The sequence below is a fragment of the Balaenoptera musculus genome, chromosome 1, assembly GCF_009873245.2.
Source record: "Balaenoptera musculus isolate JJ_BM4_2016_0621 chromosome 1, mBalMus1.pri.v3, whole genome shotgun sequence".
In the NCBI taxonomy this organism is placed as follows: domain Eukaryota; kingdom Metazoa; phylum Chordata; class Mammalia; order Artiodactyla; family Balaenopteridae; genus Balaenoptera; species Balaenoptera musculus.
The window spans coordinates 22,930,812-22,945,148 of record NC_045785.1 but is presented as its reverse complement, the minus strand read 5'-3'; the positions used below and the strand labels follow the sequence as shown (position 1 = coordinate 22,945,148).

General features: G+C 45.7%; 1 protein-coding gene across 2 annotated transcripts in view; it reads right to left on the bottom strand.

Annotated features, from left to right (window-relative positions):
* The window catches only part of PTPRU (protein tyrosine phosphatase receptor type U), an 81,805-nt gene that overhangs the window by 41,822 nt on the left and 25,646 nt on the right, over window positions 1-14,337 (bottom strand). For both annotated transcript variants that reach the window (XM_036861190.1, XM_036861198.1), the window contains exons 8-11: window positions 7,125-7,433; window positions 3,035-3,144; window positions 2,486-2,687; window positions 2,029-2,131 (exon numbers count right to left, since the gene is read on the bottom strand). In XM_036861190.1, the coding sequence (XP_036717085.1) occupies window positions 2,029-2,131; window positions 2,486-2,687; window positions 3,035-3,144; window positions 7,125-7,433 (724 nt within the window). The remainder of the gene's footprint in view (window positions 1-2,028; window positions 2,132-2,485; window positions 2,688-3,034; window positions 3,145-7,124; window positions 7,434-14,337) is intronic.

The following is a 14,337-nucleotide window of genomic DNA, read 5'->3' as shown; positions in this document are numbered from 1 at the left end:
GGCCCTGTGCTGGGCACTTGGGGGATGTAGGCTTCCTGGAACTGCCCTCCAGTGGGGGAGCCGGTCACTTAGCAGGCAAACGAGGTCACACTAACCCTACATCTCGAGTACCCTCCCAACCCGAGGCAGCCTCGAGACTGCAACTCTGAGCCTGCCATCTCCCAGTCCTGATGGCTGATTTGTGTTCCCTGGTCTGTATTCCCTCTGATTTGTGTCTCCTGATCCCGACTTGTGTGTTTCTATTTATTTTCATCACTTTACTGAATGGCCTTGCTGTGAACTCCTCCAAATCCTCTGTGGAACAAAGCCAAGAGTAAATAAATGAATGCTGACAAATTTAAATATTTCCAGTCCCAGCCTCGGTCACGTCTTGGCATGGGATACCCCATACTGACAGCCTGCACTCTGGCAAAGTAGAAATGCCTTTTCCTTGCTCTCCAGCTGTTTCTTTTGAGCTTCCAAGTTGGGAGGGAATCACCCCAGCACCCTGGGATTTGGGCCAGACAGGTTCATTCCATCACTAACCAGCCCAGGCCCTTCTCAACCCTCCATTTCCCAGGCTGATGTGAGGCCTCTCCTGGCCCGAAGTCCCACCAGGAGATGATAATAATCATGAGCCATAAACAAAGCACATCTTGATCTGGGATGATCCCCATGATGCACCTAAGGGAGGCTCAGAGGGGTGAAGGTACATGCCCAAGGTTGCACAGCCATCAGGCCTCTCCCCCTCACATGGTCCACCCCTCGCCCAGACCCAGCCTTGCCATCATCATCCCTGAGAGACGCTGACCAGGCCTGCTCACAGGATCCCCCAAGGGAAAAGGAAAGGAGAAGGTGATGCTGGTTTCCCAACTCCTCCCAAATTCAGAGGCAACAGGGCCCTGAGGCTCCCGCAAAACGCCAAATGCCCCTGAGATGCCCAGACTTTTTTCTGGGGTCTGGGAATCAGCCCAGGGCAGGCTTTGCAGTGGCAAATACAGGGGAGCCAAAGCAGGAGAAAGGAGTGGAAGCGGGGGAGGAGTGAGGAAATGAGGGGGTGTCAAGGGCACCTGGGAAACCCACTGCCTTCTTGGGGGGCTTAAAAGGACCCTCCCATGCCCAAATGCAGGCTGTCACCCTCTCCCAGTGCATGAAACTTTATGGTAGGAGGGGGTGGACCAGAGGGGCAGGGAGGCTCTGTGACTTCAAGGAAAGGTACAGGCTTTGCAGACAAACCTGGCTTCCAAATCCCAGCGCTATCGTTTACCAGCTCTGTGGCCATGGGGGCTCGTTATTCAGGCTCTCTGAGCCTGTTTCCTGATGTGTAAAATAAGGGTACTAATACCCACTCCACAGGCTGCCACGAGGATAACATGACTCATGCAGGTAAAGTCCCTAACACGATGTCTGGCTGACAGGAGGTATGTGCACACATTCCACAAACACGCTCACACTCTTTCACATACACGCTCACACATCACACACACGTCACGTGTCTTCACCACATGTGCGCACACACACACACACACACACACACATCTTGTCTCCAGCACCTTCTCCCCAACAGAAACAGCCACTATGGCATCAGCTTTCTCTGCAAAGAAGTGGGGAGGCCAAGCTCTTGGCCACTCCAGAGAGATGGCCCCATCTGGCTGGCTGCACTAGCCTTCCAGAAAGCCCATCTCTGTGTCTCCCTGGATGGGATCCTCCAGGGAAAATGCTGGGAAAAATAAGGCCCCCAGAGTTCACTTCTCCAAGGTGTCAGAAGGAGGCCCTCTGGAGAGGCCTGAGCAGTCCCCTCTCCAGGCTGGATGTTGTCCAGAGATCTCATGACAGTCACCACCAGGCACCCTGTGGCCTCAGAGGGGAGTGACTGCAGGCGTCCTGCCTGCCCAGGATCACAGAATGTCCTCCTCCTGACACTCTGAACCCTTAGTGCGAGACTGAGGAAGGACAAGGGTGAGCTGGCCTGGGTGGGGACTCTGGGTCAGAGCAAGGGCGTCTTCCCTATGGTCCTGACCTCCCGCCCCTCCATGCAGGCGTCCCCACCTGATGGGCGCCCCGCGGCCCTGCGCCGGCCTCAGCAGCACGGTGATGGTGTTCTCAGACTCGCCCAGCGGCGACGGCATGTCGGCATAATCAAAGCTGGGAGCTGGGGAAGGGGACAGGACATAAGCACAGAGCCTGGCCACTGGACCAGGAAGGTCAGGCCTCCAGCCTCCTTGACCCCTGTCCTCAGATCTCTTCCCCTTCAGCCTTCGCCTCCTTGTTCCCTCTGACCTGAGCTTCCCTGACCCCTGACCTCAGCCCTTGGATTCCACCGATCATCGTCTCTAGACTCCTCTGATTTAATCCTCCCTGACCCCTGACCTCAACCTCTAAATGGTACATTTATCTCAGCAGGAGCCCTCCATCACCACCCCCAGGAAGCCTCACCCCCTACCCATGGAACCCTGAGACTCTGTGCCTCCTCCAAAGGGGCCAGGGCGGGTCGGGCGGGGCTTACCTGAGATGTTGGTGGTGATCTCGGTGAGCGCCGCCTGGCCGAAGCCTTTGCCCGTGCGGGCCCGCACGGAGAACAGGTAGGTGGTGCCCGGGTGCAGGTTGGAGAAGACGTGGTAGGTCTCATTGCGGAGCTTGGAGATGGTACGCCGTGGGCCCGGCACATTCACCGCCGGGTCTGACGACTCGATGCTCTGGTAGCTGATCTGGGGGCAGGATGGGCAGGTAGGCGGGAACAGGGATGGGGAAGGGCATCACTGGTCCCGTAGCCTCCCACCCATCATGGTTCAGGTGAGCTAGGGATAAGGTTGGGCAAAGGGGAGAAGCTTGGTGGGGGGACCGTGGATGCCCCTTAGTCCAGGCCTCTGGGCACCTTCGCCTGTCTCTTCTGCCTTCAGGGCCCCTGTCCCCATAACACATGGGGCACAGACCCGAGCCATAGTGGAAGGAATCCCGATGTTCACCTCTGTTCCTCCGCCCCATACACCTCCCTCTCCAACCTGTGGGCCCACCTTCCACCAGGGGCCCCAGTTGTAATAGGGTCCAAACCCACCTCATACTGAGTGATGAGGCCATTGGGTTCCTGGGGCTCCTCCCACTTGAGGAAGATCATGTCCTCCAGCGGAGTGAAGGTCAGGGACTCAGCCGCAATCCCGCCAGGCACTGCAAGGGAAAGGCGACATGGGGCAGGGAAAAGCAAGCTTTGGAACCAGATACCCGAGTTCAGATTCCAGCTTTGCTATTTCCTAGCTGGAATGCTTGGACCACTCAGCCTCTCTGAGCCTCAGCTTCCTCATCTGTGAAATGGGAATGATAATAACACCTCCCTCACCAGAATTAAATGATGTGATGTACATAAAGCCCCAAGGCAAATAAATATCAGCACTCTCATATGGTTCAGCCTACGCCTGAGTACTCGAAAAGGGCAGCTGGCACTTTCATCACTGTGCAGGATGCATTTGGCAGAGAAGAATGAATGCTCCTATTTTGTTCCAGTTGAGTGGTTTTCAGAAAATATAGACATTTGCCAGAAAAATGAAAACAACCACATTAGAGTGGCAGGATTATGGGTGGAGTTGTTTTCTTGTCTAAAAATTACTAATTACACAAACAATATGTTCAATGTAGAAAATCAAAATAGGCATAAAGAAAATTAATGGCACCTACAATTCCATCACCCAGAGATAAATACTGTCAACATTTCAGCAGAAGCCCTTTCAGGTACGGTTTTGTTTTTGTTTTGTTTTCTTTTAAGGTATCATCTTAACAGCAGGCTCAAGGAATTTCTTCTAGGAAGAGAACGACCTTTGTTTGGGAAAACACCTTGATAAACCCTTGTGGGGAAGCTGAACTCCTAAGATAGGGGAAAGCAGAAACCCAGATAACAATCAGGGGCAGCTCAAGTGCCTTGTGTTAAAATGAACAGTTAACAAGGTGACACCACTATCCACCCACCAAAATGATAAAAGGAAAAAGACAATTCCAAGTGTTGGTGAGGATGCAGAGCAACCGAAATTTTCACACACTGCTAGTGGGAGCATAAATTGATACAACCACTTGGGAAAACTGGATATATCTACTTATTATGAACACATATCCTATAACCTAGCCGTTCTACTCCTAGGCATAAACCCATCAGAAATGTGTATATCTACCAAAAAAAAAAAAAGAATCTACAAGAATTTTATTTGCAGCACAATTTAAAATAGTTGAAAACGACCCAAATGCCCAACAATAGTAAATAAGAAAAATAAATGTGGTATATTCACATAATGGACTATTCAGCATTGAGAATGAATTCTCTAGAACTGTACACACAACATGGCTGACTCTCTCAAGCATAAAGCTGAGAAAAAGAAGCCAGTCATAAAAAGAGTACACACTGTATGATCCCATTGATGTAATGTTCAAAACCAAGCAGAAATTAATCTGTGGCAATACAGGTCAGGATAATGCTTATCTTTGGAAGGTTGTAAGGGGGAGGGTGCAAAAAGGGGGGCTTCTGGGCTGCTGGTAATGCTTTTTATTGGTCTGGGTGTGGGTTATCCTGATGTGTGCCATCTTTGAGAATGCTTTGAGCTGACCACTTAAGATAAGCACACTTCCCGTAAGTATGATACTAATACTTCAGTGGAAAGTAAAAAATATTAAATAATGAGCAGTTATCAGAGGGAGGGGGGAGAAGAGGGACAGAGAAAGAAGAAAGAAAACCAAGTAACCCAAGTGAGGCCTGGCCAGGGGTGGGGGAGGGGGTGTGAAGCAGCCACAACAACGTACCTAGCAGGGGGAGAGGGGAAAGGTCAACAGATTTTAAGAATGGAGCAGTCTGATATTCAGTTTGAGGTTACCTGAGAAGGGTATCAGTATATGCTACCCAAAATATGCCACTTGGTGTAAGGATCATTTTGAGCTGAACTGAGAAGGCAACGTAGGAGCATACATGAGAAAAAATTCTCTGCCCTCCCCCTATTTGCCTAAAAGTAGGACATAAATTTGTAAAGGTGCCCCCTTCCCCTCTCTACCAGGAAGGACCGAAGTTAATCACTGAGAAAACTAGACCCTTATCAGCCTGGAGGAATCTACCTAACAAACTTTACAGACTACCATTAGTTTCCCCATATATTTGACTTCCCCTAATTTGCTGCCCCTAGAAGCTCAAAGTCCTTTTCCTTTGTCTTGTCACTTCTCTAAAAATTCATTGTTCTTTTGTTAGGACACTATATAAGTCCAAGTTCTCACCACCCCTTTGAGTTACTCATCACTGAGTACTCCCCTGTTATGGGTGATGCATGTGTTCATAAACTACTGTTTCCTAGAAAGGAAAATAATCCGAAAAAATATGTATATGTGTATATATATCTTATATCTGAATCACTTTGCTGTACACCTGAAACTAACACAATATTGTAAATCAATTATACCTCAATTTGAAACTTTTTAATAAAATAAATAAATAAAAATAAACTCCTGTTTGTTTTTCTCTTGTTAATCTGTTTTTTCTCCGTCTAATTTACAAGGCCCCAACCAATGAACCTAAGATGAGTAGAAGAAAAAAGTTAAGTTTTTCCTTTCCTACATTTGCAATGATTCAGGGTAAACCCCTCTAGTCCTCACTCCCATCCCCAGCAAATCCTCAGCGCATCAGTGCAGGGCATAGAGCACACACGTTGCCTCCGGTGAGTGGGGTTTTCTGGAAATCAAGGAAGGAGTTGAATTTTATATCTGGGATGCTGCTGTGCAGAACAGAAAACTGCATATGTGAGGAAGCAAAACACAAAACAAAACAAAAAACTATTAACCAAGGAGCTTGGGGTTACCTGGGATTTTACAGCAATCTGGAGAATGCTTTTGCTGGCATTACAGTGTAGCTGTTAAGAAAAACAACTCTCAAACAGATGGCCAGGTTTGAAACCCAGCTCTGCTACCCATCTACTAGCTATGTGCCCTCATCTGTAAAATGGGAATGGTAATAGTAAATAACCAAATAGGGTTGTCGTGAGGATCATATGCATTAATATATGAAAAGCATTCAGAATAGTGCTTGACATATAGTAAGTGCTTAATAAATATTAGCTTGACGTAAGTAGAACAGTGCACCCAACTAGGACAGAACGCCTATTTTTTTCAAGTAGATATGGAACATTTATCAAAATTTAACCATATGTCAGGCCATAAAGCAAGGATCAAATTTCAAAAGACCAAAACTAGAGTATATACTCTGACCATAGTGGAAGTAAACTAAAAATCAATAACAAAAAGATAATTAGAAAAATCCCAATTGCTTAGAAATCAAGCAATGTAATTCTAAGTAACTCTTGGGTCAAAGAAGAAATCATAACAGAAATTAGAAAATATTTTAAACTGAATGATACTGAAGATAGGATATATCAGAACCTGTGGGATACAGCTAAAGCAGGGCTTAGAGGGAAATTTATAGCTTTAAATGTATATATTAGAAATAAAGAAATGCTCAAAATCAATGATCTAATAAGTTTCTATCTCAAAAAGCTAAAAGAAAAGCCGATCAAATCCAAAGAAAGTATTTTTTTAAAAAAAGAAATAAAGAATAGAAAATATTCAATAAAGAAAATAAACTAGGCCAAAAGTTGGCTCTTTGGAAAGATTAATAAAATTTATACACCCTTACCATGAGAAACATGAGAATAAGAGAGAAGACACAAATTACCAATATCAGGAATGAAAAAGGGAATAGCACTATAGATCCTACCGATGTTCAATAAATATAATAAAATAGTATTATAACCGACTTTATGGCAAGAAATCTGACAATTTAGGTGAAATGATCAAACTCCTTAAAAACGCAGTATACCAAAACTGATACAAGAGTAGAAAACCTGAATATTCCAATATCTGTTTTGAAAATTAAAACTACTATTAAAAAACCCTGCCACAAAGAAAACTCCAGGCCCAAATGACTTCACTGCTAAATGTTCCCAAACAATTAAGGAAGAAATATACCAACTTAACCCAAAGTCTTCAGGGGAATAGATATCAGTATCATTACTTTACTGTTATACAGTCAGTTTAATCCTAAGCAAATAATTTCCTATAGCAATTTCAGTCTCAGACATGCAGCGTCTGTGGGAGGCACTGAGGACACTGGGAATAAGGGGGACTCTTACCATCCTCGTCCGTCTGGAACGTGACCTCCTTGCCCTCCTTGCGCCCCTCGGGGTTAGTGAGGACGAGCCGCACGTGGACATTCCGGTAGGGCAGTAGGTTCTTGATGGTGTAGCGGCTGACACCCTGCTCTATCTTCACACATTCCCGGATGGTCTGGTTGTGGCTGCTGCCCAGGGTGTAGTGATAGCACAGGGACACAGTGTAGGTGTGGCAACGCGTCACGTTGTAGCCCAGTGGTTCCCACTGCAAGGTCAGCTGGCGGGCCTGGATCTCAGCAAAAGCCAGGCCTTTGGGGGCCCTCATGGGCTCTGGGCAACCCAGGAAGCAGAGAGAAAAGGTAGAAGAAATGGGAAAAGAAGAGTAGATGGGAGAGAAAACATCATTCAGCTGACTGATATCAACCTTCCTTTGCCCCCAAGAGTCCAAGAGACCCCCCTAGAAGAGCAAACAGTGAGTAAAAGTGTGTTTGGAGTCAGGCGGGGCCACATCTGAATCCTGGCTCTGCCACTTGCAGCTGGCAACCACTGGCTAAGCTGCTTCACCTCTCTGAGCTTTAGTTTTCTCAATTGCAAAAGGGGATAATAGGCCCTACCTCATAGGATGGCTGTGAGGTTTAAGGTAATACATGCAAAGCATGTGCAATAATGGCTAATACACAACAGGCCCTCAAAAATTTTAGCTATAATTTTTTTAATAATACAGTTCACTTCCTATTTCAAGATCGTGCTGGAGGACGTCAAGACAGTCTGAATCAACCAACTGCTGTATTTTCCTTAATTTATTAATTCCAAACTTGTTCTAAAACAGCTTATAGTAATATATACGATACAATAGTATAGAGAAGTCAGGATGATGGGGGAAATGAGAGGCAAATAGTTAAATAATGCCAGAGAATGTTAGGAAAATAGAAATGCATGTCATTAGGTTCTATGTGGAGCTAAAGATAAGATTCATATTAGGTGGTGAGTTTCCTGGCTGCCAAAGCAAAAAGGGAAATATAATCTGTTAGATGATGATAGTGATGATGATGATGATAATGGCTGTTAACATTTATTAGAGGCTTTGTATGTGCTAGGCATTGTTCAGAGGCTTTAAAATGCTTTATCTCATTTAATCCTCTCTGTAATCCAATAGACAGGTGTGATTATTAGCCCTGTTACACACATGTAGAAATGGAGGCACACAGGAGAGATAAGTAACTTGCCCACAGTCGCACAGACAGTAAGTGGTAAAGCTGGGATCCAAACCTGGACAGGCTGGCTTCAGAACCCACACTCTTAACCACCACTACCCTGCCTCCCCATGAGGAATTCACTGTCCAAAAAATAAAAATAAATCACACCAACGCCTCTGGAGAGGCAGCTACCCCAACACAAGGGAGGTGTATGTTACTGCGCTTTACAGCCTCTTGATGATTCCATAAAACCCGAAAGTTATCCTCATTTTATAAGTAAAGAAATCAAGGCTTCTGAAGCAAAGCCAGGATGAAGCCCGGGGGGTCTCAGACCCCAGTCCTGCATCTGCATTGACCAGCTGTGTGATCCTAAGCAAATCTCTGGGCCTCAGTTTCCTCATCTATAAAATGATGGAAGAAGCCAAGATTACTAATGATCCTCTTCTCTCTTGCCCCCTGACTGTGCAGGTTCTGTGACACCTTCAAAGTTTCCCCAGTTAGAGGACCTCAGGACACACCTTAATGAACAGGAAAGAAAGCACTACTGCTTGGCCTCTTAAGATCATTAAGTATGACCCTATTATCATTTTTATACGATTAATTTGCTCAGGATGCTGTTTACAAAGATGATGCAAAGAGAAACATCAGGCTGCTCTTTACTTGGGAATGCCTGGGTAGGTGGCACAGCTTTAGACACTGGTCCCAAGGACAGCACAATGCAAGTTTGTTTCCACCCAGGAGCTTTCCTTCCTTCTCTGGACCACAGGCAAGTGGCAGTCTCCAGTCATACATCACACCACCAAAGAGAGATTTCAGCACATGCTAAGAGCAAGGCCCACCTCTTGACTTCTTACAGAGAGCCTGGCTCTCTTCTCCCCACAAACGAGGCAGACTCGATCCCCACCCAACAAAAACGTTAAAGGGCTGGCTCCCTGCTCACTGCAACCTGAGGGTTGCTGGTTGCAAGCCCACTTACCACACTTATGTTTTCTCTCCCGTTCCTGGCCCAGAGATTTTCCTAATGGTTTTCTATATAGTTTTGTTTTAACCCATCGTTCTTATGTGTTTGGAGAGGAGTGGGAGGATTTTGTGTGTGCTCACTCCGCCATCTTGTTCAGAGATCCTTGCTTTATCCCCTGACTTTCTGGCTCTGGTCCTGGCTGCCCGATGTGTCCTGTCCCAAGGTGTCTATGTCTATGTCTATGTCTATGTCTATGTCTATGTCTACTAAAGCCAAGTACCATGGCTTTATTTGCACTAGTGAGAGTGGATCTCGTTTCCCTGCAGCTCTGCTCACACCATCCCACCCCCGGGAACACCTGCTCTACATTCTTTGCCATCCTTCCAGGTTTGGCCAAAGTGCACTGCTTCCTTCACCATCCGGCAGCATTTAGAGAAGGACATGAAACATTAAATATAAACCAGTAACACAGGCTGGGTCGGAACTATGACCAACAAGACTGTAAGCGTCCCATCCAAAAGGGGCAGCTGCCACTCAGTTCCAGGTGATGTCGCCATGCAGGACTACAGGCTCAGGGTTGCCAGATCCTCCCATTTCTTAAGAGAAGCCAGAAATTCCGATTTGTGTGTGTGAAATCTCCAGATTTTTAAATACTGGCAACCTACTCAGGTTTCTTAAAACCACTTTGCAGGGCACAAAATGGTAACCTCTAACTTGGAGGATGAAACTTTCACCCTCGTGCTTGGGTATCTCATTCTCCAACAGCTGTGTTAGCCCCCATCCGCCTCGCTAGAAGAAGGGGTCTTTGAAAAGAAAGCTCATTTTTCTTTCTCTCCCGACCCTGAACAAATCTGGGCAGATCCAGCGGCTCAAATAGTTTGTTGACTAAAGGCTGATATGTTGATTGAGGGGTGTGAATTCATGAGTCTCTCTGTGTTTCCAAAAACCATCTGGCACCCAGACACACTCTCTTCAGCTGCCAGCACACACTGGCAAAACAGAACTTGGGGACCTCAAAGCCCCATCTCTCTAAATTCCATATGGCTGTAGGCTACTCAGAGATCAAAGGTCAAAATGGGGCTTCCCTGGTGGCGCAGTCGTTGAGAGTCTGCCTGCCAATGCAGGGGACACGGGTTCGAGCCCCGGTCTGGGGGGATCCCACGTGCCGCGGAGCAGCTGGGCCCGTGAGCCACAATTGCTGAGCCTGCGCGTCTGGAGCCTGTGCTCCGCAACAAGAGAGGCCGCGATAGTGAGAGGCCCTCACACCGCGATGAAGAGTGGCCCCCGCTCGCCGCAACTAGAGAAAGCCCTCGCACAGAAACGAAGACCCAACACAGCCATAAATAAATAAATAAACAAATACTTAAAAAAAAAAAAAAAGAATGTCATTATTGTTCCTATTAAAAAAAAAAAAAAAAAGGTCAAAATGCACATTAAAACAAGAAGGTTAACAGTTAACATCTGTTAAATTAGGCCAAAATGTGTTGATTTTAATGATGTTAAGGAGGATTCAATAACCCTGAAACATTAACTGTTTCTTGAGGAAGGGGCTTTGGAGTGGGGTCGGGTGCTCCAGAGTTCAAATCCTATCATCTCCACCTCTCATTAGTTCTGTGACTTCAGGCAAGTGATTTAACCCCCTTTTGAACATCCAGATCCTTGACTAAAAAATGGAGATATAATAACACCTACTTTGAAGAGCAAGTGTGAGAGTTACATGAGATGATCTAACTTATAGTAATTAATTAATATGTACACTCTAAGGGTGAGATACACCCTTATATACAGCAGCACCCTTTATAGTAACAGTATAAATTAGTGCAACCATTTTTAAAGCAATATATGTCAAAGTCCTTTCTTAAACCACCCCGACTACTCGTCTGAAAGAAATAACTCAAGGAGGAAATAAAGCACGATAAGCACTAAATTTTTCAATACAGTATTATTCACAATAATAGGAATCTAGAGACAAATAGCCCAGCCATATGGAGACACTCAGTGGACTCCTACAGCCAATAAACATAATTATAAACAACATAACACATGTTAACAACACCAAGAAAAGGAAGCAGAATACAGAATGCTTTCTACATCCCAATGACAAGGGTGTGAAATGTGTACTGTAGGCATGTGGGCAGAGATTTGAAGAAGGCAGGAAAACTAAAACAGCTGTTGGGCTAGGATGGTGAGATTTAGAGTGATTTCTTTTAAATGCCTTCTACTGACGTTATATTATTGTTTTTACATTAAATAATATTGTGGGAGCGGAGTTTCATGGGGACCAGGGAGATGACAACACAGCTGGCCAATAGCAAAACAACTATGGGCCAAGGTGCCTAAGCAAGGAGGGGTGGTGATACCAGCGAAGAGAAGGCAGGGTGAGTTGTCCGGCTCCTGTCTGCCTGGTCCCTGCCCCAGGTCCCGTCCCGGCCAGCCTATGTAAAGTGTTTAGCAGTGCTGGCACAAAGTGGGCACTCAGCCCACAATGGCAGCTGCTGCTGCTGTTCCTGATGGTGTGGTCGTGACGGTGGTGGTGGTTTCAAACACTAGACTGGAAGGCAGGACATTCAAACTTTGGTTCTGACTCTGCTACAGACTCACTACGTAGATTTGGGCAAGTGACTAAATCTCTAAATCTCAGTTTTCTCATCTGTGAAATGGGAACGAACAACAGCTGTCACCATAAAACATGGGTTCTTAACCCACTGTATGATCACAGGCAAGTGCCTTCCTCTCTCTGGGTTTCATCTGTACACTAAGGAGAGTAGAAGAGAGATTCTCTGTGGATCCCCGGCTCTGATTTCTTTTATTCCAAGTACTTGACCAGAACTGGCTTTGAAGAGTTAAAAACTCCATAGCAACAATAGTTGTCATTTACTGAGTGCTTACTGTGTGTTAGGCACTATACTTCACAGGCGTTTAATGCATTTGCATGCCATCACCTGCATTTAACCCAAAACACTGGAAGGTCCCATGGTTCAGGCTTCACTGCTTTTCTCTTTTCCGCCTACACTTATTCCCTAAAATCTAAGGACTAAATCAGGGGTTCTCAACCTCAGCATTATTGACGTTTCGGACTAGATAATTCTTTGTTGAAGAGGCTGTTTATACACTGCAGGATGTTCATCAGCTTCTCTGGTTTCCTCTACCCCTTAGACGCCATTAGCACCCCACCCCCAGTTGTTACGACCAATATGCCTCCAGACCCTGCAGATGTCTCCTGGGAGACAAAATCACCCCCCAGTTGAGAACCACCAGCATAAGAGATCTCATCCAGTCTCATGGATGTAAATACCATCTACACCATGTCTATACTGATGACTTTCAAATTTATATCTGCAGCCCGAACCTCTTCCCTGAACTCCATACTCGTAAATCCATCCACCTGATAGATATCTCCACTTGAATAGGCATCTCAAAGTGAACATTTCCAACACAGAACTCCTTATCTACGGCACCCCATCTACTACACCTGTTCCTCCCGCAGTCTGCTCCCTCGCAGTAAATGATAACTCCATCCTTCCGGCTGCTCAAGCAAAACACCTTGGAGCCAGCCTTGACTTCTATTTCCTTCTCTCACTGCACATCCAATCCATGAACAAATGCAGTTAGCTCTACCTTCAAAACAAACCCAGAAAATAAACCACTTTTCACCACCACCATCACTACTTCCTCCCAGCTCCCAGCCTCCACCACGTCCCAGCTGAATTGTTGCATAGCCTCCTCACTGGTCTCTCCTCTGGTCCCCTTGCCCTCCTGGAATCTATTCTCCACAAAAGGACCAAAGTGATCCTTTTAAACATAGTAAGTGATGTCATTCCTGCTCTCCAAACCCGCAATGGCTCCCCAGCCCACCCAGCATAAAATGGCTCTGAGTCCCACATCCCCAGCATGACTTTGACCTTCTCTCCTGCCAGCTCCCCTCTCAGTCACTAGACCACAGTTCTACTGGTTTGCTTGCTGCTCCTCACACATGCCAAGCACGCTATACAGACTTCCTTGCTATTATGTCTGCCTGGAATGCCCCTTCCCCCAGCAAGTCCTCCAGCTTCCTGCGTGGCACTGTCCCTCACCTCCTTCGGGCCTCTGCTCAAATGTCACCTTCTTGGCAAAACGGTCCCTGAGCCTTTTTGAAATGACAATTCTCCTGCCCCCACACTCCATCCCCCTTCCTGCTTTAACCTTCACAGCCCTGGTCATCTGACCATCCATATATTTCACTTGTTTACTGTCTCCTCCGCCAGAATGTGAGTTCCATGCAGAGCTCCGGCAGGAGGAACTCACTCACTAGTGGCTTTTGTCTGTCTTGATCGCAGTCTTATATCCTTAGCAACTAAACAGTACGTGACACATAATAGGCACTCAATAAACATGTGTTGAATGAATCTTCACACTTACCCTGTATGGTAAGGATTATTATCATTCCCATGTTACAAAACAAGGGGACTAAAGCTTAGGGAGGTTAAGTAACCTGACTCAGATCCCTCAGCTAGAAAGTAACTTCCACTGGAATACTCTTACCCAACACCCAAGGGTCTCTCTAAATATGGCATTAAACTATATTTTAGATGGTTCCCAGATCAGCTTTTTAAAATACTTAAGAATACTGATTGGCAAAAAATAAATAAACCTCAACCTAAACATGTAGCTTATCCAAAAATTAACTCAAAATGGATCACGGACTTGCATGTAAAACTATAACACTTTTTTTTTTTTTTAAAGGAGAAAATTTGGGGGATCTAGGGCTAGGTAAGGAGTTCTTAAATTTGACACCAAAAGCACAATTCATAAAAGAAAATTTTGATAAATTGGCCCTCATCAAAATTAAAAATGGTTGCTCCGTGAAAGCTCAGGTGAAGAGGATAAAAAGACAAGCTAAAAGCCAGGAGAAAATATTTACAAACTACATACCCAAAAAAGAACTAGTATCTAGAACGTGTAAAGAACTCTCAAAGCTCAACAATATAAAGTGAATAATCCAATTAGAAAATGGGCAAGGACAGGGACTTCCCTGGTGGCACAGTGGTTAAGAATCTGCCTGCCGTATATACAATGGAATATTACTCAGCCATAAAAA